Here is a 22,503-nt window from a genome sequence, read left to right as displayed (position 1 = left end):
GACTCTTATTAATATTCATTAACTCAAATGATATTTGTGGAGTGTCTGGCCAGTTGCTGGAGACGCAATGTGAATAGAGTATGAAACCTGCCCTCTGTTACTAGGGAGCTGGTGGAGCTCGCACGTCAGCGGATCACTGTGAGTGTGCGAGTTGGGATTTAGTGGAAGGAACCCAAGGAAAGCTGGATTGAGGAGAAGATGCGTTCCCAGAAGGCCTCACACAGAAGGCATTTGAGCTGTTTTTGTGTGTGTGTGTGTGTGTGTGTGTGCTACGCGGGCCTCTCACTGTTGTGACCTCTCCCGTTGGGGAGCATAGGCTCCGGACGCGCAGGCTCAGCAGCCATGGCTCACGAGCCCAGCCGCTCCGCGGCAAGTGGGATCTTCCCGGACCGGGGCACGAACCTGTGTCCCCTGCATCAGCAGGCGGACTCTCAACCACTGCGCCACCAGGGAAGCCCTGAGCTGGGTTTTAAAGAATGAGGCTAGGCCAACAGGTGGGGAGAGTTGGGTGGGACACATGCAATTCAGGATCAGGGAACCAGTATGTGAAAGGTAGGGTATACCTGGGGGAACCATAGGAAAACCCAAGTGGCTAGAAAGTGTTTGGAAGCAGCTCAGATTTGAGACTGTAGAGATGGGCACAGGCTGGATCATACAGTCTGGACTTTGCAAGTCTGATGTTTCCCAAACTCTGGATCTCTTATTTTATTTTTATTATTATTTTTTAATGTTTTGACCACACCCACGGCATTTGGGATCTTAGTTCTCTGACCAGGGATGGAACCCACGCCCCCTGCATTGGAAGCACAGAGTCTTAACTGCTGGACTGCCAGGGAAGTCCCTGGACTCTCTTATTTTAAAAGAAAATACTACCTCAATGCTGTAATTGAAAAATCAGTATTCTTTGCCATAAATGTAAGATTCCATAAAAACAACTTTAGTAAAAAAGAAAAAAATCCAAGTGAGTACATTTGAAATAGTTAAAATTAAAATATAATAATCGAATGTTTACAAAAAATGAACGCCTAAAATTATCTTCAGCTGGGAAAAAAATAAAATGATTTATAATTGGTCAGTAATAGAGATTCAGCCCTGTGTCCTATAGTTTCAGACCAAGAAGAGGGTTCGGTCAAGACAATTCTGTGTTTCTGATTTTGTGTTTATTAGCCCCCAGAATCAACACACCTGTGTGGGTGTTTATGGCCCCCGCCTCCTAAAGAGCAGGACGGCAGGGAGCTCAGATGACCTCCCAGATCCCATAGCTGGGAACCAAAATCCATGTCTTCTGACTCCAGACCCTCATACCAGGCTGATGTTTGATACAAGGGAAAACTTTCCAACATGTACATCTCTCTGAAAACAGAACTAAGCTGCCTCTGGGAACAGTGACCTTCTGCCTGGAGCAGGCCAGCGCACACCTGCCTGAGAAGTGGGGTATTTTTTGTTTTTGTTTTAATTAATTAATTTATTTATGGCTGTGTTGGGTCTTCGTTTCTGTGCGAGGGCTTTCTCTAGCTGTGGCAAGCGGGGGCCACTCTTCATCGCGGTGCGCGGGCCTCTCACTATCGCGGCCTCTCTTGTTTCGGAGCACAGGCTCCAGGTGCGCAGGCTCAGTAGTTGTGGCTCACCGGCCTAGTTGCTCCGCGGCATGTGGGATCTTCCCAGACCAGGGCTCGAACCCGTGTCCCCTGCATTGGCAGGCGGACTCTCAAACAGTGCGCCACCAGGGAAGCCCCTGAGAAGTGGTTTTGAGGTTATGTTTAGTGTCTGAAGTCTGTGCCTGGGAAATATTTCAAGATACTAACCCAAAGATTAAGAAATTTATGACTTTGTTTTAATCATTAAAACACGGGTAAAAGGGGGTTTTGAGTTCTACAGAAATAAACATTCAAATTTAAAGCAACGATTGTTAGAGATTTATGGAACCCTAATTATAACCGCATGTGAGTTCTCTGTCCAGCAGCAGTAGTAATTGCTTAGAAAACAAACCTCCAAAATATTTATAACTTGAAGATATGTCAAAAATCCCACAATAGGGAAAGACTGTTAGTATATTCTTAGAAAATAATGTTTCTGAGAAGTATGAGCCCTTTCGGACACTATCCTTCATGGACTAACATGGTGAAACTTTAATTCCTGGGATTGTCAAATGTCTTGGGTTATCTATTGCTGGATAACCAATTATCCCAAAAGTTAGTGGCTTTAAGCAACAGTAACTATTATATTTCACAGTTCTGTGATTAACTGAGCTCAGCTGGGTGGTTCTTCTGCTCCATGTGTTATCAGCTGTGGCTGCCATTAGCTGGCCTGGAACATTCAGCAAACCTAACTTTGTTCAATTATAGGTATGTTCCTGGTGGTCTTTGCCTGTATAGTATTGTCAGCATGAAAAGTTTATTAATATGGTTTCAAATTCCCCATTTATACTAACCTTTAAGAACTACCATTTGTCAACTTTTGGCATAGTATCAAAGAAGAATATCCACAGTTATCTGAAAAGACTGTTAAAACAGTCCATCCTTTTTCAACTATCAATATATAACTGTATGAGGCTAGATTTTTTTCATATACTTCAGCCAACAAAACATTTCATGGCAGATTGACTGCAGAAGCAGTTATGAGAATCCAGCTGTCTTCAATTAAGCCAGATATTAAAGAGATTTGGAAATATGTAAAAATGCCATGCTTTTCATGGAATTTTGTTTGTTGTAGGGATATATAATTAATCTTTAAAATATGCTATTTATTATCAATTTGGTTTTGATAATGTACTGTGGTTAAGTAAGATGTCACCACTGAGGGAAGGTGGGTGATGGAAACCTGGGATCTCTTGGCATTATTTTTCAACTTCTTCTGAGTCTCCAATTATTGCAAAATAAAAAGTTTAAAAATATGTTATTTGTATTAACATATAAGTATAGTTTTTATTTTAAAATGATTGATAAGTAAAATATTTCTCAGTTTCAATTTCTAATACAGTAAACATACATAAACAAAAGCTCTTTGGGATCTTCATTTTTAACAGCATAAAGGGATCCTGTGATCAAAAACTTTGAGAATCACTGCAATACAAGTAAGGGAGGAAGTGGGGAGACTGGTGAGAAATCATATGGTTTAGACTAGGGAGGTAGCAGTGGAGGAGTAAGAAGGGGTTCAATTCTGGACGTGTTCTGAAGGTAGAGTCAACAAGATTTGCTGAAGGATCGGTTGTGGGAAACAAGAAAAACAGGTGTGTGTTTTTGTTTGCCTTTTGCCTAAGAAACTGGTGGAATGAAACTGACATTTAATCAGCTGGGAAAGCTCATGAAAGGAATAGATTTTGGGGGGAATATATTATTTTGGAAATGTTAAGTTTTGAGATGCCCATTAAATATCCAAGTGGAGAAGTATGTATGTTCCATCTGACACAAGGCTTCCTTGTGTCTGGTAATACTATTGAGGGTTATTTAGCAGTTTCCTCATCTAAATCTGAAAATGTTAGGTTTCTGAATTGGCCTCCCATATTTACAGTTACACTAGTACAAGTAGCAGTTAATGTCTTAGCAAATAATCACCCTTCCCTATTGCAGGGTAAACCAATTAGATACGCAGTATTGGAGCCCGGCTGCGCGTTAGAATCACCTGGGGAGCGTTTAAAACATTCTGATAAGCGCGGCCTCTTACTCAGAGATTTTGATTTCATTGTTCTGGAGTGGGGTCACAGGCATCCTATGTTTTAAAAGCTCCCCAGATGATTTTAATGAGCAGTTAAGGCTAAATCACTGGATTAGAGTCATGATTTTGCTATTTCTTCCTAGAGCCATTTAAAAATTTCTTTTAAATTAAAACTCCCTTGAAACCAACCCCCTATTAATTCACTATGCAAATGGATAAAGGAAATTTTCTCTGAGCCTTGAGTGTGCAAATAGGACTTGCCCACAGAACACAGAGCCTGAAGTGTGTAAACAGCAGTGAGGGCCCTTGAAGAAGGAGCCAGAGAAACTGCTTCCCAGAAAACTGATTAGAGTGAGAAGGGCCTGATGGGAACCTGTGACTATGCTATCTAGACTCAAGGAAGGAACTCGGAGTTCAGCCGTTGACACTCCAAGCCTCACTACAGCCAACCAATCCTGAACTGACAAGCCGAGGACTTGTTTAAACTGACCCATCATGTTACCTTGTGAAGCTTTGTGGCTTTTGCCTTTAAGCCCCACCCTTGCCTTTGGTTGGAGAGACGTCTTCAGGGGCTCCTCTCCACAATATATTCCTATACATAGTAACCCCCAGGGCTCTAACTCATCCTCTCTGAGTTATTCTGAAGCCTCAGAGTCCTATTTACCTTTAATCGCAAAGAAGGGGCAGAGGGGAAACAACACATACTTCATTTGCTGAGTTTTAACTGTTTTCACGAGATATGTCAGACAGATATAAATGTGAATTCATTAGTATACTTGGTCTCTCAGTTAATGAATCAGGCAAGGTAAACACATGGGCCATAGGTATTCACTAAAATATCTGAACTTTTCTCCAGACTGTACTCACTGTACTCACTTTTCTGGAGTAATGGAATAAGAAAATGAAAAGTTTTCCAGGAAGCACAGTGTGTTGGTTTTCTATGCTGTGAAACAAATAACCACAAACGGAGTGGATTAAAACAACACACATTTATTATCTCACAGTTTCTGTGGGTCAAGAGTCTGGGCACAGCTTTACTGGATCTTCAGCTCAGGGTCTCACAAGCCTGCAGTCAAGGTGTTGGCCAGGAGGCCTCCTCACCGGGAGGATCAACTACATCTGGAAGAAGCTGCTTCCAAGCTAAGTCAGGTTGTTTGCAAAAGTTATTTCCTTGTATGAGTGAAGGCCCTGGCTTTTCATAGCCATCAGCTGGAAGCTGTCTGCAGATCCTACAGGACACCCAAAGTTCCTTGTCATGTGGGTTCCCTCAACACGGCTGCTTGTTTCCTCAAGCCAGCAAAGAGAATCTCCCGTTCCACTCTACTAACATGGGATTTTATATAATGCAGTATAATCACAGGAGTAACACCCCATCACCTTTGCCGTATTCTATATTGCTCAAAAGCAAGTCACAGGTCCTGCCTGCAACACATGGAGAGGGGAAACCCACAGAGGTGTGGCCACCGGGAGGCAGGATATCACTGGGGGCCGGGGTCACCTCAGGGTGTGTTTGCCAAACAAGAAAAGAGGGCAGGAGAAACGGGGATTGTTTATAGTCAAACCAAACAAACCTAGTTTGTCCTGAAAAAACTGGAAAGGACAGTGGATGGAGCCAGGGATCAAGGGTTCTGGTCTTGGTTGTGTCATTAACTAGATTACATACCCAGCTGGACCTCAATTTCCTTACTTTACAAATGAGGTAGGGCAGATGCTAATCAAAGAAATGCATATTAAAATAGCAAGGAAGCACCATTGTTCACCTTTAGCAAAAATTAGAAATGACTGTATTCTAAGCTCGTGAGTTTTTGGTGAAACAACTATGCTTCGTCCTGGAAAGCAATGTGTCGTTAAAATGTTCACACCTGTGACGATTAATGTTATGTGTCAACTTGGCCATGGGGTGCCAAGATATCTGGTTAAATATTATTTCTGGGTATATCTGTGAGGGTGCTTCTGGATGAGATTAACATCTGAATCAGTAGACCGAGTAAAGCAGGTTGGCCTCCCCAATGTGGGTGGGCCTCATCCAATTCATTTAAGTCCTGAAGAGAATAAAAGGCTGAGCTCTTTGACAGGCTCCCAGATGCCCCAGCGCTCCGTGCCCCCGCCACCGGGTCCGCAGGCCAGTCCGGTCCCTGGGATACATCGGGTGGGCAGCCTCGGCTCTGGCCCGCCAAGAAAGGCCCGGTAACGTTGGCCCGGCTCTGGGTTCGAATCCACCTCCTTCACTGGCTGGCTCTGTGACCTTGGGCCGTGCCCCTTGCCCGAGTCCAGGTGACTCATTGGGATGAGAATGACCCTCCTCGTGGGCTAGGCGGTTCCAGAGGGCACCTGGAAAGTGCTGGCCTGGGCCGCCGTCAGGTGGGGGACCACCGTGGGTGCTGCGGCTACCACGAACCAGCAGACCTTGATGTTAGCTTAGAACCACTGGCCCAGAGGCGCCCTTCTGAGCTTGCCCTCTCCCTGAGGTCCTGTGCAGCCGTCGCCCGGCCTCCCGGTGCCTTGCAACCCTGCACGGTCCCAGGGCGGTCCAGCCATTTCTCACGACCTCGCAATCACCCCTCTGCACAGGCCACGAACCCCGTCAGACACTCTTGGGCCTTCCAGTGGGGCTGCTCCATCTGGATCCTCCTTCCAGGTCCCCTTGACCATCATCAGCAAGCCCCAGAGCACAAGGTGATACAGTTAAGAGTCCCTCTGGTGCCTGGGGACAGGAGTAGCCTCTCTGAGGAGGTGAGCTGAACCAGAGCCAATCACCATCAGAGCAAAGGACTTTCAGCAGTGCGAGACTCAAGCAGGGGAAAGCTCAGCATGTCCCAGGAACCAACAAAAGCACGCCTCTCTACACTTGGAGTCATCGTGTTCCAAGTACTCAGCAGCCACATGTGGCTCATGGCAACTGTATTAGCAACCTATAATTTTTTACTCAGAAACAAAAATATCATGCAAGAATGAAGATAGCGGAGTAGAAGGACGTGCTCTCATTCCCTCTTGTGAGAACACCAGAATCACAACTAGCTGCTAGACAGTCATCAACAGGAGGACACTGGAACTCACCAAAAAAGACACCCCACATCCAAAGACAAAGGAGAAGCCACAATGAGACGGTATGAGGGGCGCAATCACAGTAAAATCAAATCCCATAACTGCTGGGTGGGTGACTCACAGACTGGAGAACACTTATACCACAGAAGCCCACCCACTGGAGTGAAGGTTCTGAGTCCCACGTCAGGCTTCCCAACCTGGGGGTCTGGCAACGGGAGGAGGAATTCCTAGAGAATCAGTCTTTGAAGGCTAGTGGGATTTGATTGCAGGACTTCAACAGGACTGGGGGGAAAAGAGACTCCACTCTTGGAGGGCACACATAAAGTAGTGTGTGCATCAGGACACAGGGGAAAGAGCAGTGACCCCAGGGGAGACTGAACCAGACCTACCTGCTAGTGTTGGAGGGTCTCCTGCAGAGGTGGGACATGGCTGTGGCTCACTGTGGGGACAAGGACACTGGCAGCAGAAGTTCCGGGAAATACACCTTGGCATGAGCCTTCCCAGAGTCCGCCATTAGCCCCACCAAAGAGCCCAGGTAGGCTCTACTGTTGGGTTGCCTCAGGCCAAACAACCAACAGGGAGGGAACACAGCCTCACCCTCAGCAGTCAAGCAGATTAAAGTTTTACTGAGTGCTGCCCACCAGAGCAACAGTTAACTCTACCTACCACCAGTCCCTCCCATCAGGAAACTTGCACAAGCCTCTTAGATAGCCACATCCACCAGAGGGCAGACAGCAGAAGCAAGAGGAACTACAAACCTGGAGCCTGTGGGAAAAAAACACATTCACAGAAAGAGAGACAAGATGAAAAGGCAGAGGGCTATGTACCAGATGAAGGAACAACATAAAACCCCAGAAAAACAACTAAATGAAGTGGAGACAGGCAACCTTCCAGAAAAAGAGTACAGAATAATGATAGTGAAGATGATCCAGGACCTCAGAAAAAGAATGGAGGCAAAGATCGAGAAGATGCAAGAAATGTTTAACAAAGACCTACAAGGATTAAAGAACAGAGATGAACAATACAATAACTGAAATGAAAACTACACTAGAAGGAATCAATAGCAGAATAACTGAGGCAGCAGAACGGATAAGTGACCTGGAAGATAGAATGGTGGAATGCACTGCTGTGGAACAGAATAAAGAAAAAAGAATGAAAAGAAATGAAGACAGCCTAAGAGACCTCTGGGACAACATTAAATGCAAAAACATTCACATTATAGGGGTCCCAGAAGGCGAAGAGACAGAGAAATGACCAGAGAAAATATTTGAAGATATTATAGTCAAAAACTTCCCTAACATGGGAAAGGAAATAGCCACCCAAGTCCAGGAAGTGCAGCGAGTCCCATACAGGATAAATCCAAGGAGAAACACGCTGAGACACATAGTAATCAAATTGGCAAAAATTAAAGACAAAGAAAAATTGAAAGCAGCAAAGAAAAAAGGACAACATACAAAGGAACTCCCATAAGGTTAACAGCTGATTTCTCAGCAGAAACTCTACAAGCCAGAAGGGAGTGGCATGATATACTTAAAGTGATGAAAGGGAAGAACCTACCACCAAGATTACTCTACCCAGCAAGGATCTCATTCAGATTCCATGGAGAAATCAAAAGATTTACAGACAAGCAAAAGCTAAGAGAATTCAGCACCACCAAAGCAGCTCTACAACAAATGCTAAAGGAACTTCTCTACGTGGGAAACACAAGAGAAGAAGAGGACCTACAAAAACAAACCCAAAACAATTAAGAAAATGGTCATAGGAACATACATATCGATAATTACCTTAAATGTTAATGGATTAAATGCTCCAACCAAAAGACACAGGCTTGCTGAATGGAGACAAAAACAAGACCCATCTATATGCTGTCTACAAGAGACCCACTTCAGACCTAGAGACACATACAGACTGAAAGTGAGGGGATGGAAAAAGGTATTCCATGAAAATGGGAATCAAAAGAAACCTGGAGTAGCAATACTCATATCAGATAAAATAGACTTTAAAATAAAGAATGTGACAAGAGACAAGGAAGGACACTACATAATGATCAAGGGATCAATCCAAGAAGAAGATATAACAATTATAAATATATATGCACCCAACGTACGAGCACCTCAATACATAAGGTGACTGCTAACAGCTCTAAAAGAGGAAATCGACAGTAACACAATAATAGTGGGGGACTTTAACACCTCACTTACACCAATGGACAGATCATCCAAAATGAAAATAAGGAAACAGAAGCTTTAAATGACACAATAAACCAGATAGATTTAATTGATATTTATAAGACATTCCATCCAAAAACAGCAGATTACACTTTCTTCTCAAGTGTGCACGGAACATTCTCCAGGATAGATCACATCTTGGGTCACAAATCAAGCCTCAGTAAATTTAAGAAAATTGAAATCATATCAAGCATCTTTTCTGACCACAACGCTATGATGAGAAATGAATTACAGGGAAAAAAAATTAACACAAACACATGGAGGCTAAACAATACATTACTAAATAACCAAAAGATCAGTGAAAAATCAAAGAGGAAATCAAAAAATACCTAGAGACAAATGACAATGAATACACGATGATCCAAAACCTATGGGATGCAGCAAAAGCAGTTCTAGGAGGGAAGTTTATAGCTATACAATACTACCTCAAGAAACGAGAAAAGTCTCAAATAAACAATCTAACATTACACCTAAAGGAACTAGAGAAAGATGAACAAACAAAACCTAAAGTTAGCAGAAGGAAAGAAATCAAGATCAGAGTAGAAATAAATGAAATAGAAACAAAGAACACAATAGCAAAGATCAATAAAACTAAAAGCTGGTTCTTTGAGAAGATAAACAAAATTGCTAAATCATTAGCCAGACTGATCAAGAAAAAGAGGGAGAGGACTCAAATCAAGAAAATTAGAAATGAAAAAGGAGAAGTTACAACAGACACTGCAGAAATACAAAACATCCTATGAGACTAGGACAAGCAACACTATGCCAATAAAATGGACAACCTGGAAGAAATGGACAAATTCTTAGAAAGGTATAACCTACCAAGACTGAACCAGGAAGAAATAGAAAATATGAACAGACAATCACAAGTAAGTGAAATTGAAACTGTGATTAAAAATCTTCCAACAAACAAAAGTCCAGGACCAGATGGCTTCACAGGGGAATTCATTCAAACATTTAGAGAAGAGCTAACATTCATCCTTCTCAAACTCTTTCAAAAAATTGCAGAGGAAGAAACACTCCCACACTCATTCTATGAGGCCACCATCACTCTAATACCAAAACCAGACAAAGATCCTACAAAAAAAGAAAATTACAGACCAATATCACTGATGAATATAGATGCAAAAATCCTCAACAAAATACTAGCAAACAGAATTCAACAGCACATTAAAAGGATCATACACCGTGATTGAGTGGGGTTTATTCCAGGGATGCAAGGATTCTTTGATATATGCATATCAATCAATGTGATACACCATATTAACAAACTGAAGAATAAAACCATATGATCATCTCAATAGGTGCAGAAAAAGCTTTTGACAAAATTCAACAACAATTTATGATAAAAACTCTCCAGAAAGTGGGCACAGAGGGAACCTACCTCAACATAATAGAGGCCGTATGCAACACACCCACAGCAAACATGATTCTCAATTGTGAAAAACTGAAAGCATTTCCTCTAATTTCAGGAACAAGACAAGGATGTCCAGTCTCACCACTATTATTCAACATAGTTTTGGAAGCCCTAGCCATGGCAATCAGAGAAGAAAAAGAAATACAAATTGGAAAAGAAGAAGTAAAACTGTCACTGTTTGCAGATGATATGATACTATACATAGAGAATCCTAAAAATGCCACCAGAAAGCTACTAGAGCTAATCAATGAATGTGGTAAATTTGCAAGATACAAAACTAGTGCACAGAAATCTCTTGCATTCGTATACACTAATGATGAAAAATCTGAAAGAGAAATTAAGGGAACACTCCCATTTACCATTGCAACAAAAAGAATAAAATACCTAGGAATAAACCTACCTAGGGAGACAAAAGACCTGTATGCAGAAAACTATAAGACACTGATGAAAGAAATTAAAGATGATAGCAACAGATGGAGAGATATACCATGTTCTTGGATTGGAAGAATCAATATTGTGAAAATGACTATACTACCCAAAGCAATCTGCAGATTCAATGCAATCCCTATCATATTACCAATGGCATTTTTTACAGAACTAGAACAAGAAGTCTTAAAATTTGTATGGAGACACATAAGACCCCGAATAGCCAAAGCAGTCTTGAGGGAGAAAAACGGAGCTGGAGGAATCAGACTCCCTTACTTCAGACCTTACTAGAAAGCTACAGTCATCAAGACAATATGGTACTTGTACAAAAACAGTAACATAGATCAATGGAACAAGATAGAGAGCCCAGAGAAAAACACACACACCGATGGTCAACTAATCTATGACAAAGTTGGCAAGGATATACAATGGAGAAAAGACAGTCTCTTCAATAAGTGGTGCTGGGAAAACTGGATAGCTACATGTAAAAGAATGAAATTAGAACACTCCCTAACACCATACACAAAAATAAACTCAAAATGGATTCGAGACCTAACTGTAAGACCGGACACTATAAAACTCTTAGAGGAAAACATAAGAAGAACACTCTTGGACATAAATCAGAGCAAGATCTTCTTTGATCCACCTCCTAGAGTAATGGTAATAAAAACAAAAATAAACAAATGGGACCTAATGAAGCTTCAAAGCTTTTGCACAGCAAAGGAAACCATAAACAAGACAAAAAGACAACCTTCAGAATGAGGGAAAATATTTGCAAATGAATTAACAGACAAAGGATTAATCTCCAAAATATATAAACAGCTCATGCAGCTCAATATTGAAAAAACAAACAACCCAATCCAAAAATGGGCACAAGGGGGCTTCCCTGGTGGCACAATGGTTGAGAATCTGCCTGCCAATGCAGGGGACACGGGTTCGAGCCCTGGTCTGGGAAGATCCCACATGCCGCGGAGCACCTGGGCCCGTGAGCCACAATTACTGAGCCTGTGCCTCTGGAGCCTGTGCTCTGCAACAATAGAGGCCGTGATAGTGAGAGGTCCGTGCACTGCAATGAAGAGTGGCCCCCGCTTGCCACAACTAGAGAAAGCCCTCGCACAGAAACGAAGACTCGACACAGCCATAAATAAATAAATAAAAATAAAATTGGTCCTGGTTTAAAAAAAAAAAAAAATGGGCAGAAGACCTAAATAGACATTTCTCCAAAGAAGATATACAGGTGGCCAAGAAGCACATGAAAAGCTGCTTAACATCACTAATTATTACAGAAATGCAAATCAAAACTACAATGAGGTATCACCTCACACCAGTTAGAATGGGCATCATCAGAAAATCTACAAACAACAAATGCTGGAGAGGGTGTGGAGAAAAGGGAACTCTCTTGCACTGTTGGTGGGAATGCAAATTGATACAGTCACTATGGAGAACAGTATGGAGGTTCCTTAAAAAAACTAAAAATAGAATTACCATATGACTCAGAAATCCCACTACTGGCATATACCCAAAGAAAACCGTAATTCAAAAAGACACATGCACCCCAATGTTCATTGCAGCACTATTTACAATAGCCAGGTCATGGAAGCAACCTAAATGTCCATTGACAGACGAATGGATAAAGAAGATGTGGTACATATATTCAATGGAATATTACTCAGCCATAAAAAGGAATGAAATTGAGTCATTTTTTGAGACATGGATGGATCTAGAGACTGTCATACAGAGTGAAGTAAGTCAGAAAGAGAAAAACAAATATCGTCTATTAACGTGTGTATGTGGAATGTAGAAAAATGGTACAGATGAACCGATTTGCAGGGCAGAAGTTGAGACACAGATGTAGAGAACAAACGTATTGACATGTAGACACTGATGTGTATAAAATTGATGACCAATAAGAACCTGCTGTATAAAAAAATAAAAGTAAAAAAAAGGCTGAGTAAGAAAAAATTCTTTCTCTCTGCTTGACAGTCTTTAAGCTGGAATATTGGTCTTCTCCTGCCTTCAAACTCAGACTGGAACCACACCATCAACTCTCCAGCGTCTCCAGCTTGCTGAACTGCAGATCTTGGGACTTTTCAGCTCCCATAATCACATGAGCCTTACAGTAAATCTTTTTATAGACTCTCCAACATTTGACAAAGTAATCTGATTCCTGGGAGTCTAGCCTAAGAAAATGTATAATTCAAGAGCTTTTTATGAAACAAGCTATGTGCACAAAGTTATTAACCATAGTATTATTTATAATAATTAAAAACTGGAAACAATACACATGTTTAACAATTGGAGCATGGCTGAATAGATTATATTGCATCTATTTGAAATTATGCAGCCATTACAGGAATAATCATGAAGAGTATGTAGCAACACAGATGTCAATTTATAAAACAAAAGCAGAACATTAAATTATATAAACATTTTAGTTTTAACAAGAAAAAGTAAATAATGAAAAGAATCCATATGTTTGGGTCATGGGATTACACAAACAATTTTTCACAACTTTCCTTTACGAACAAGACATTATAAAAACAATAAATAAAAGGTATACAATGAAGGGGTTGAATTATCCATGGTTCTTAAGTGGGATAGACTTCAGAATTTTAAAATACTTATACCTGGGTCCTACCTTGCGAAAATTCTGAAATGGGATAGGGCACCTATGTATTTAAAAGTATGCAGAAACACTCTAACCTCATCCCCACCCCCAAATACACAGGTGATTATTATTTTTTATTGAAGTATATTTGATTTATAATATTGTGTTAATTTGTGCTGTAGAGCAAAGTAACCCAGATATACACATATATACATTCTTTTTTATATTATTTTCCATTACGGTTTATCCCAGGATACTGAATATAGTTCCCTGTGCTATACAATAGGACCTTGTTGTTTATCAATTCTGTAAGTAATAGTTTGCACCTACTAACCCCAAACTCGCAGTCCATCCCTCCCCTTCTCTCCCATCCCTTTGGCAACCACAAGTCTGTTCTCTATATCTGTGATTCTGTTTCTGTTTCATAGATAGGTTCATTTGTGCCATATTTTAGATTCCACATATAAGTGATATCATATGGTATTTGTCTTTCTCTTCACTTAGTATGATAATCTCCAGTTGCATCCATGTTGCTGCAAATGGCATTATTTCCCTCTTCTTTATGGCTGAGTAGTATTCCATTGTATATATGTACCACATCTTCTTTATCCATTCATCTGTCGATGGACATTTAGGTTGTTTCCATGTCTTGGCTATTATGAATAATGCTATGAACATAGGGGTGCATGTATCTTTTTGAATTATAGTTTTGTCTGGATATATGCCCAGGGAGTGGGGTTGCTGGATAATATGGTAATTCTATTTTTAGTTTTCTGAGGAACCTCCATACTATTTTCCATAGTGGCTGCACCAACTTACATTCCCACCAAGAGTGTAGGAGGGTTCCCTTTTTTCCACACCCTATCCAGATTTGTTATTTGTAGACTTGCTAAAGAACCACCTTAAAAAGCACCACTCGCTAAAGAAACTGTCTTTTTCTCATTTTATAGCCTTGCTTCCTTTGTCAAAGATTGACCATAGGTGTGTGGGTTTATTACTGGGGTCTCTATTCTGTCCCATTGATCCATATGTCTGTTTTTGTGCCAATACCACACTGTTTTGATTACTGTAGCTTTGTAGTATTGTTTGAAGTCTGGGAGGGTTATGCCTCCTCCTTTGTTCTTTTTTATTTTTTAATTTTTATTTATTTATTTATGGCTGTGTTGGGTCTTCATTGCTGCGTGAGGGCTTTTCTCTTGTTGCGGCGAGCGGGGGCTACTCTTTGTTGTGGTGCGCGGGCTTCTCATTGCAGTGGCTTCTCTCGTTGTGGAGCACAGGCTCTAGGAGCGTGAGCTTCAGTAGTTGTGGCATGCAGGCTCAGTAGTTGTGGCTCACAGACTTAGTTGCTCCATGGCATGTGGGATATTCCTGGACCAGGGCTCAAACCTGTGTCCCCTGCACTGGCAGGTGGATTCTTAACCACTGTGCCACCAGGGAAGCCTCCTCTTTTGTTCTTTTTCCTTAGGATTGCTTTGGCAATTCAGGGTCTTTATGGTTCCATATAAATTTTAGGATTATTTGTTTTAGTTCTGTGAAAAATGTCATGGGTAATTTGATAGGGATCACATTAAATCTGTAGATTGCTTTGGGTAGTATGGCCATTTTCACAATATTAATTCTTCCAGGCCAAGAGCATGGGATATCTTTCATTTCTTTGAATCATCTTTAATTTCCTTTATTAATGTTTTATAGTTCTCAGCATATCAGTCTTTCACCTCCTTGGTCCGGTTTATTCCTAAGTATTTTATTTTTTTTTGGTGTGATTTTAAAACATATTGTGTTTTTACATTCCCTTTCTGATATTTCATTGCTGGTGTAAAGAAATGCAACGAATTTCTGTATGTTACTCTTGTATCCTGCTACCTTGCTGAATTCATTGATCAGTTCCAGTAGGTTTTGTGCGGAGTCTTTAGGGTTTTCTATATATGGTATCATGTCATCTGCATATGATGACAATTTTACCTATTCCCTGCCAATTTGGATACCTTTTATTTCTTTTCTGATTGCTTTGGCTATGACTTCCAATACTATGTTGAATAGAAGTGTTGAGAGTGGGCATCCTTGTCTCGTTCCAGATATTCACGGTAAGTCTTTCAGCTTTTCACCATTGAGTATTATATTGGCTGTGGGTTTGTCATAAATAGCTTTTATTATGTTGAGATATGTTCCTTCTATACCCATTTTGGTAAGAGTTTTTATCATGAATGAATGTTGAATTTTGTCAGATGCTTCTTCTGTATGTATTGAGATGATTATGTGGTTTTTGTCTTTTCTTTTGTTGATGTGGTGTATCACACTGATTTGCGTATGTTGAACCAAACTTGTGAACTTGGGATGAATCCCACTTGGTCGTGGTGTATGATCTTGTTTACGCATTGCTGGATTCAGTTTGATAATTTTTTTTGATAATTTTTGCATCTATATTCATCAAAGATATCGGCCTGTAACTTTCTTTTTTGGTGGTATCTTTGTCTGGTTTTGGTATCAGGATGATGGTGGCTTCATAGCATGTTTTTGGGAGTGTTCCCTCCTCTTGAATCTTTTGGAAGAGTTTGAGAAGGATTGGTAAAAGTTCTTCTTCGTATGTTTGGTAGAATTCACCTGAATACACAGGTGATTCTGATGCATACTGGTAGGCAAATTCTCAGCATAAAGTTCCACAAAGCTATGGAGAATAAGGGAGATATTCCCACAATGAGCTCAGCATTGCTTACAAGGCACCTTGGACGATGGGGACCAGACTGGCCTTAGTGTATTATCTGGGCTGCTGCAGTCACTGTTATTAGTGTTTGTGGCTTGTCAGCAATCTGATGCATAACCCTTTGAGCAGGATTGCTCCACAAGGCGGAAGGCCTCCAGGAACTCATTGATGTCAATGTGGCCATCTTTGTTGAAGTCAATGCTCCGGGCAAGGTCACAGATGCAGTCGTCAGTGACATCAATGTTCATATGAGAGCTGAACAGCTTCCAAGTCTGCCTGAACTCGTCCAGTGAAATGAACCCTTACCAGAGAAAGCAAGTCACTTTAGTGAGTCAGTCTAGTTTTCAGTGCTCATTTCCTCTGACATTCTTGCAAGGATACCTGCTTCCTACCGTTAAACAAAGGCACCCAAGGCCTAGAATCCACTTTAAACTCCCTAGAGGATAGTACTGAACCACTTAATCAGTGGTTCTGAGCGGGAAGCAATAGTGTTCCTCTCCTTATAGGGACATTTAGAAATGTTTTGAGACATTTTTGATTGTCATGACTGGGGTGGGGGTAGGGTGTTACTGCATCTAGTAGGTAAAGGCCAGGGATGTTACTAAACACCCTAAAATGTACAGGATGGGCACCAAAACAAAGAATTACTCAAGCCAAGATGTAAGTAATGCCACTGCTGAGAAACCCTGCATTAAATCATCCTAAACATACGCTAATTTAATCTGCTTGTAAAAAGGTTTTGGACCTATACATCTATGGTCAGTTGAATTTTTTTTTTCCTTTCTTGGGCTGCACCACGTTGCTTGCGGGACCTTAGTTCCCTAGCCAGGGATCAAATCCGTGCCCTCCTCAGTGAAAGCATGGAGTTCTAACCACTGGACAGCCAGGGAATTCCCTCAGTTGACTATTTACGAGGGTTCCAAGACCATTCAACAGGTGAAGGATAATTTTTTCAACAGATGGTAGGGGACAACTGGATATCCACATGCAAAAAATGAAGCTAGACCCCTACCTTGCACTGCAAACAAAAATTAACTCAAAATGGATCAAAGACCCAACTGTAAGAGCTAAAACTGTAAAACTCTTGGATGAATACATAGGTGTTAAGTCCTTATGATCTTCAGTTACTAGTTTTTCTTAGATATGACACCAAAAACACAAAAAATAAGAGAAAAAATAAATTGGACTTTTTAAAAACTTTTGTGCATCAGAAAACACTACCAAAAAAGTGAAGAGATAACCCATAAAATCAGAGAAAATATTTGTAAATCATATATCTGATAATGGCCTAATATCCAGAATATACAAAGAACTCTTACAACTCAACAATAAAAAGAAAACCCAATTAAAAGATGGGCAAAGGATTTGAATAGACATTTCTTCAAAGGAGATATACAAAGTTCCAATAAGCACATGAAAAGATGCTCAATATTATTAGTTATTAAGGACATTCAAATCAAAACCATAATGAGATATTTCACACCCAGTAGGATGGCTGTAAAAAAAAATTTTTTTAATGGAGGATAACAAGTGTTGGTGAGAATGTGGAGAAATTGGAACCCTCTTACAATGTCAGTAGGAGTGTAAAATGGTATAGCCACAGTGAAAAAACAGTTTGACAGTTCCCCCAAAAGTGAAACATCGTTTTACCATATGGTCCAGCAATTGCACTCCTGGGAATACATCCAAGAGAACTGAAAACATATGTTCACACACAAAGTTGTATATGAATGTTCATAACAACATTATTCATAACAGCCAAAAAGTGGAAAAAATCCAAATGTCTATCAACTGATGAACGGATAAACAAAATGTGATATAGCCATACAATGGAATATTATCCAGCTATAAACAGAAATAAAGTGATACATGCTACAACATGGGTGAACCTTGAAAACATGCTAAATGAAAGAAGCCAGACACCAAAGGCCACGTATCATACGCGTCTATTTATATGAAATGTCCGTAATAGGCAAATTCATAGAGACAGAAAGCAGATTAATGGTTGCCAGGGACTGGTGGAGAAGGAACAGGGGATGGGGAGTGACTGCTAATCGGTATAGGTTTCTTTTTAGGGTGACGAAAACGTTGCAAAATTAGATAGCGATAATAGTTACACAAGCTTGTGAATATACTAAAAGAGCACGGAACTGCACGTTACAAATGGGTAAATTATATGGTATGTGAATTGTATCTCAAAAAAAGTAATAATATTTGCACGTTATAAATGGGTAAATTATATGGTATGTGAATTGTATCTCAAAAAAAGTAATACTATTTGAAAAGGCCTTTGGAACAATGAGGAAACAGGTGAGGGTATACAGGACCTCCCTAGACATTTTTTTGCAACTCCTTGTGAATCTATAATTATTTAAAAATTTAAAATTTTGAAAAATAATACTTTGGGAGTAAGATTGCAAAAGGCTTTCTGTTCTAGACACTCTTCGTTCCTTTGTGGCTACTTTGATAGAAGGGATAAGGGATATCATAACTATTATAATTCTTCCTATAAGAAGTTCTCATTCAGTTTGTCTTCATTCTTCTCTGCCCAACCCCTCTTCTGTAGGGACAGCTCATGTTGCTCAAATACTATCCTAGTTTCTGCCCATTTATAAGCACTGCCACTAATTTTGCTCCAAAAGCGCTTGAGTAGAAAGGTAAATAATCAGGGAGGAGACTAAAAGGTGGGAGGTAAAATACTTGCTGTGTCAGAAGTGGCAGGATAACGAGCGCCTTTACCTGAATGATCACTGTCTATGATCCTAAAAATGGTCTCCAGGTTGGATCGGTTTCGATACAGTGCTTCCAGCAAACTTGATTGTATATTCTGCAAGAAAAAACTCATTTTCCTTCTATCTTTTATGTGTAGGCTTCTCCTAATAGATAATTAACACACAAGCAACCCTGACAATAAGACTCTTGAAAGAACCTGAAGATGTTTTATGATCCCTCCACTCCAGCCCCCTTCAGCCTACTAAATAATCTGATGGTTTAAGAAATACCTAGTCCATGATGCAAATGTTCTAAAATTGACCATGGTGATGGTTGCACATATCTGCAAATATATTAAAAACCATTGAACACTTTAAATGGGTGAACTGCATGATATATGAATTATACTGCAATAAAGCTGTTTTTTTAAAAAGTACATAGCCCAAGGCCTCCCATACATTACATATAAGCATTTACCGAACAAATACAGGGTTTTTTTTTTTTTGTACGCGGGCCTCTCACTGCTGTGGCCTCTCCCGCTGCGGAGCACAGGCTCCGGATGCACAGGCTCAATGGCCATGGCTCACGGGCCCAGCTGCTCTGCGGCATGTGGGATCTTCCCGGACCGGGGCACGAACCCGTGTCCTCTGCATCGGCAGGCGGACTCTCAACCACTGCGCCACCAGGGAAGCCCACAAATACCTTTTTAAATAGGGGAAGCAGCGTCATGTCAAGGAAATCAGTCAGACCTGGGTTTGAGTTCTAGTTCTATAACTTAGAAACTCTATTATCCTAGGCAGGTTATCTAACCCTTGTGACCAGTGTTCTCTTGGGTATGTTGGTGCTGATTATACCCACCTCTTGGAGGTGGTTTTGAGGATAAACTGAGGCAATATGTGTAGGTCACTTAACACAAAGTCTGACACATAGAAACTCAACGAATAGTTGTTTGCATTCATCTTCCTTTTGGGGTTCTCAATATTTGGTTATGATTCAAAGTTCTCCATAAGGGGCTTTACGGTCCACAGTATGCCTTCATTCACCCTTTTCACACCCTTACCTCATGGCTGAATTGTTCTTTGGCCAAGTTTTTCAGCCAGGACTTGTATTCCAGCTTGTTATCTGTCAAGCTGCTCACCAGCTGTGGCCTCAGCATCCGCCATGGCAGTCCTAGATGCAACACAGACTCCACGGCTGCTGCCCAGTCACTCAGGGTGATTAGACCTACAGGAAAGAGCTAACTTGTTGACTCATCACCTACAAATCTTTTATCCTGACATTCTTCTTACTATCAGTAGATAATAGAAGTAATGAGTACTGTCACTGTTTTTCTTGGTTATGGTAGAGTTGGCTGGAAAGTAGGGTTGCCAGAGAAAATACAGGATGCCCAGTAGATCTGATTTTCAGACAGACTATAAGTATGTCCCAAATATTGCACGGGACATACTTATATTTAAAAACTATTTGTTGTCTATAATTCAAACGTAATTAGGCATTCTGTTTTTATTTGCCAAATCTATTTGGCAATACTACTGGAAGTCACACAAGACTCTTGTAAATAATATCATAAAACACTATATATATATGTATATATATACACACACACAATACATATACACAGACACACACACATGTATACATAGCATTGGTTATTTCTATGTGTACGAAAAGATAGTGCTATGATTTTATGACTGTTACTGCTATTTTTTAATAGGGCTACATGTAGTCAATGTCCATTAGACATTCCACTGAGTTGAGAAAAGACAAAATTTCCAGCTTGGATAATAGAACAAGGAACAGACAAGCACACACTTAACAGTGAGAAACCAAATCATTGATCTTTTGTTAGTCTTGGACCCACTCTGGTAACCTGTCCCCCTGTTTCTTTTTGCTTAGTTCTGGCCTTATCACCCTTCCCTGGATTCCATTTCTTTTCACCAGCTTTGTTAATATTTAGCTAAGTTCACATTCTTCTAAAAGCTTAGAATTTATGAATTTAGGAACGATAACTAGGATGTTAAGTTGAATAAGGGAGGACGTCTTCAGAAAGGTCTTCTGGTCATTTAAACAAATATTTATTTGCTAATTACCTGAAACAGAGGGTTTTTTGGCCAGCTGCCCTCCTCTATGAATATTTCACTTGATTAGTCTTACCAGTTTTATCTTTATCATGCTTCTTAAATTCAACAAGAAGATCTGAGGAATGGGCAAATAACTTTTCACGTAGGGCTCTCAGAGCTGACTCCCCAACTCTGCTAATCCTGGGACAGGAGATGAAAAGGAACATTTTAAAACATTAGTATAGAGTAAATAGTCTTGGATTTTTACTAAGTTTCTCCTCTCTCTTTCTTAATGTCTCAACCTTCAAAGAGCTTGTCTCTTTTTTCTCCCCAATGCTCTCCTGCTTTGCCCTGCTGTGCACAGATAGGATCTGTCTGGGGGAGGCTGCTGTCCTTCCCAGTGTAGGACAGTGGTTAGAGCAGAAGTTCTAGAGAAACACCACCTTTGTGGTAAAGTTATCTAATTATACTGTACCTCATTTTCTCCATCTGCAAAATAGTGACAAAAATGGTACCTAACTCACAGGATTATTGTGAAGATTAAATAAGTAAATTCATGTAAAGCACTTAGAAGAAAGCCCGGCACATAGAAAGCACTCATCAAATGGTATCTGTTATCATAATCATATGCTTTCCTTGTAATTTATTATTACATTAAACAGTCACAGGGCAGGATTTATGAATAACAAAGTATCACTAAGTTAGTTTTCTTACGCTTACTGGGTCAACAGAGTAATGCTGGGCATGGTACTGGCCTAAAATGTGTTCAATAAATATCTGTAGTTGAATAAACAAGAATATAAAAAGAGATAAAAGGTAAATATGTACTTTGTCCTATGTCATTGAGGAAGCAGCCATTCTATAAATGATGACCAGATAACCTATCTTTTCAAGTGCTAAAAGTAAGAAAAAGGCCAAAACACAAACCCAAAATCCCCATTTTAATCATGTTTGATGAAAGTCTTCCTTGAAATTTAAGGTACTTAGCATAATGGTCTCCATAAACCCTCAGAAAAGTATGAGCTGCCTAAAATTCATCTCAGATTTCATGGGTATGTGAGCGTATGCGCTTTTTCTGGTGAGTTTGTTGTCTTATCAGAGGCTAAAAGAAGTATGGGACCCCCTAAAAGTTTAAGAACCACTGGTTTGAAAAGCATTTAAACTATTTCTGGTAAACTGTGCTCATTGATGGTTATCATGCAAGGATGGAGTATAGCAATGGCCTTGAGAGCTGCCTGGATGCACAAGGCTCTCTGTCCCTACGTCAAGCAGCGCATGTTGAGCTCTGCATGGATCATCTGATTAATCCTCCAACACCCGCTGAGGTAGGTACAACTATTATGCCTATTACAGCGTAAGTAACTAGCCCGAGGTCCCATAGCTAGTAAGGGGTAGGGCCAGAAATCAATCTTGACAAGTGGACTCCAGGATGGCTAAACTATTATCATGAGACATGGGTTTAAACCAAAAATAAATGGATTCTGAATGAGGGTTCCTCTAGGAAAAACACTTGATCTTGAGTTGATGGACACTGAGACATCCATTATGGTTGTCAGAGACATTTTCCTCTCTACTTCTTAGTTCTCTATTGTGGTCCAAATAGTTGGAATTGTTAGACAATTGACTTCTGCATAAATTAGGGGATGTTGTAC

General features: G+C 40.4%; 1 protein-coding gene across 1 annotated transcript; it reads right to left on the bottom strand.

The window, feature by feature from the left end:
• Window positions 1-12,834: 12,834 nt before the first annotated feature.
• On the bottom strand, window positions 12,835-21,258 carry LOC132425898 (serine/threonine-protein phosphatase with EF-hands 2-like). Its single transcript, XM_060012357.1, has 4 exons — window positions 20,946-21,258; window positions 19,852-20,015; window positions 18,819-18,906; window positions 12,835-16,380 (listed from the first exon to the last, which is right to left on the bottom strand). The coding sequence occupies exons 1-4, from the start codon at window positions 21,076-21,078 to the stop codon at window positions 16,178-16,180; spliced, it is 588 nt and encodes a 195-aa protein (XP_059868340.1). The 5' UTR covers window positions 21,079-21,258; the 3' UTR covers window positions 12,835-16,177.
• Window positions 21,259-22,503: the final 1,245 nt, after the last annotated feature.

The sequence above is a fragment of the Delphinus delphis genome, chromosome 5 (genome assembly GCF_949987515.2).
Source record: "Delphinus delphis chromosome 5, mDelDel1.2, whole genome shotgun sequence".
Lineage (NCBI taxonomy): Eukaryota > Metazoa > Chordata > Mammalia > Artiodactyla > Delphinidae > Delphinus > Delphinus delphis.
The sequence above is the reverse complement of the archived record's forward strand: the minus strand, read 5'-3'. Positions and strand labels throughout refer to the sequence as shown.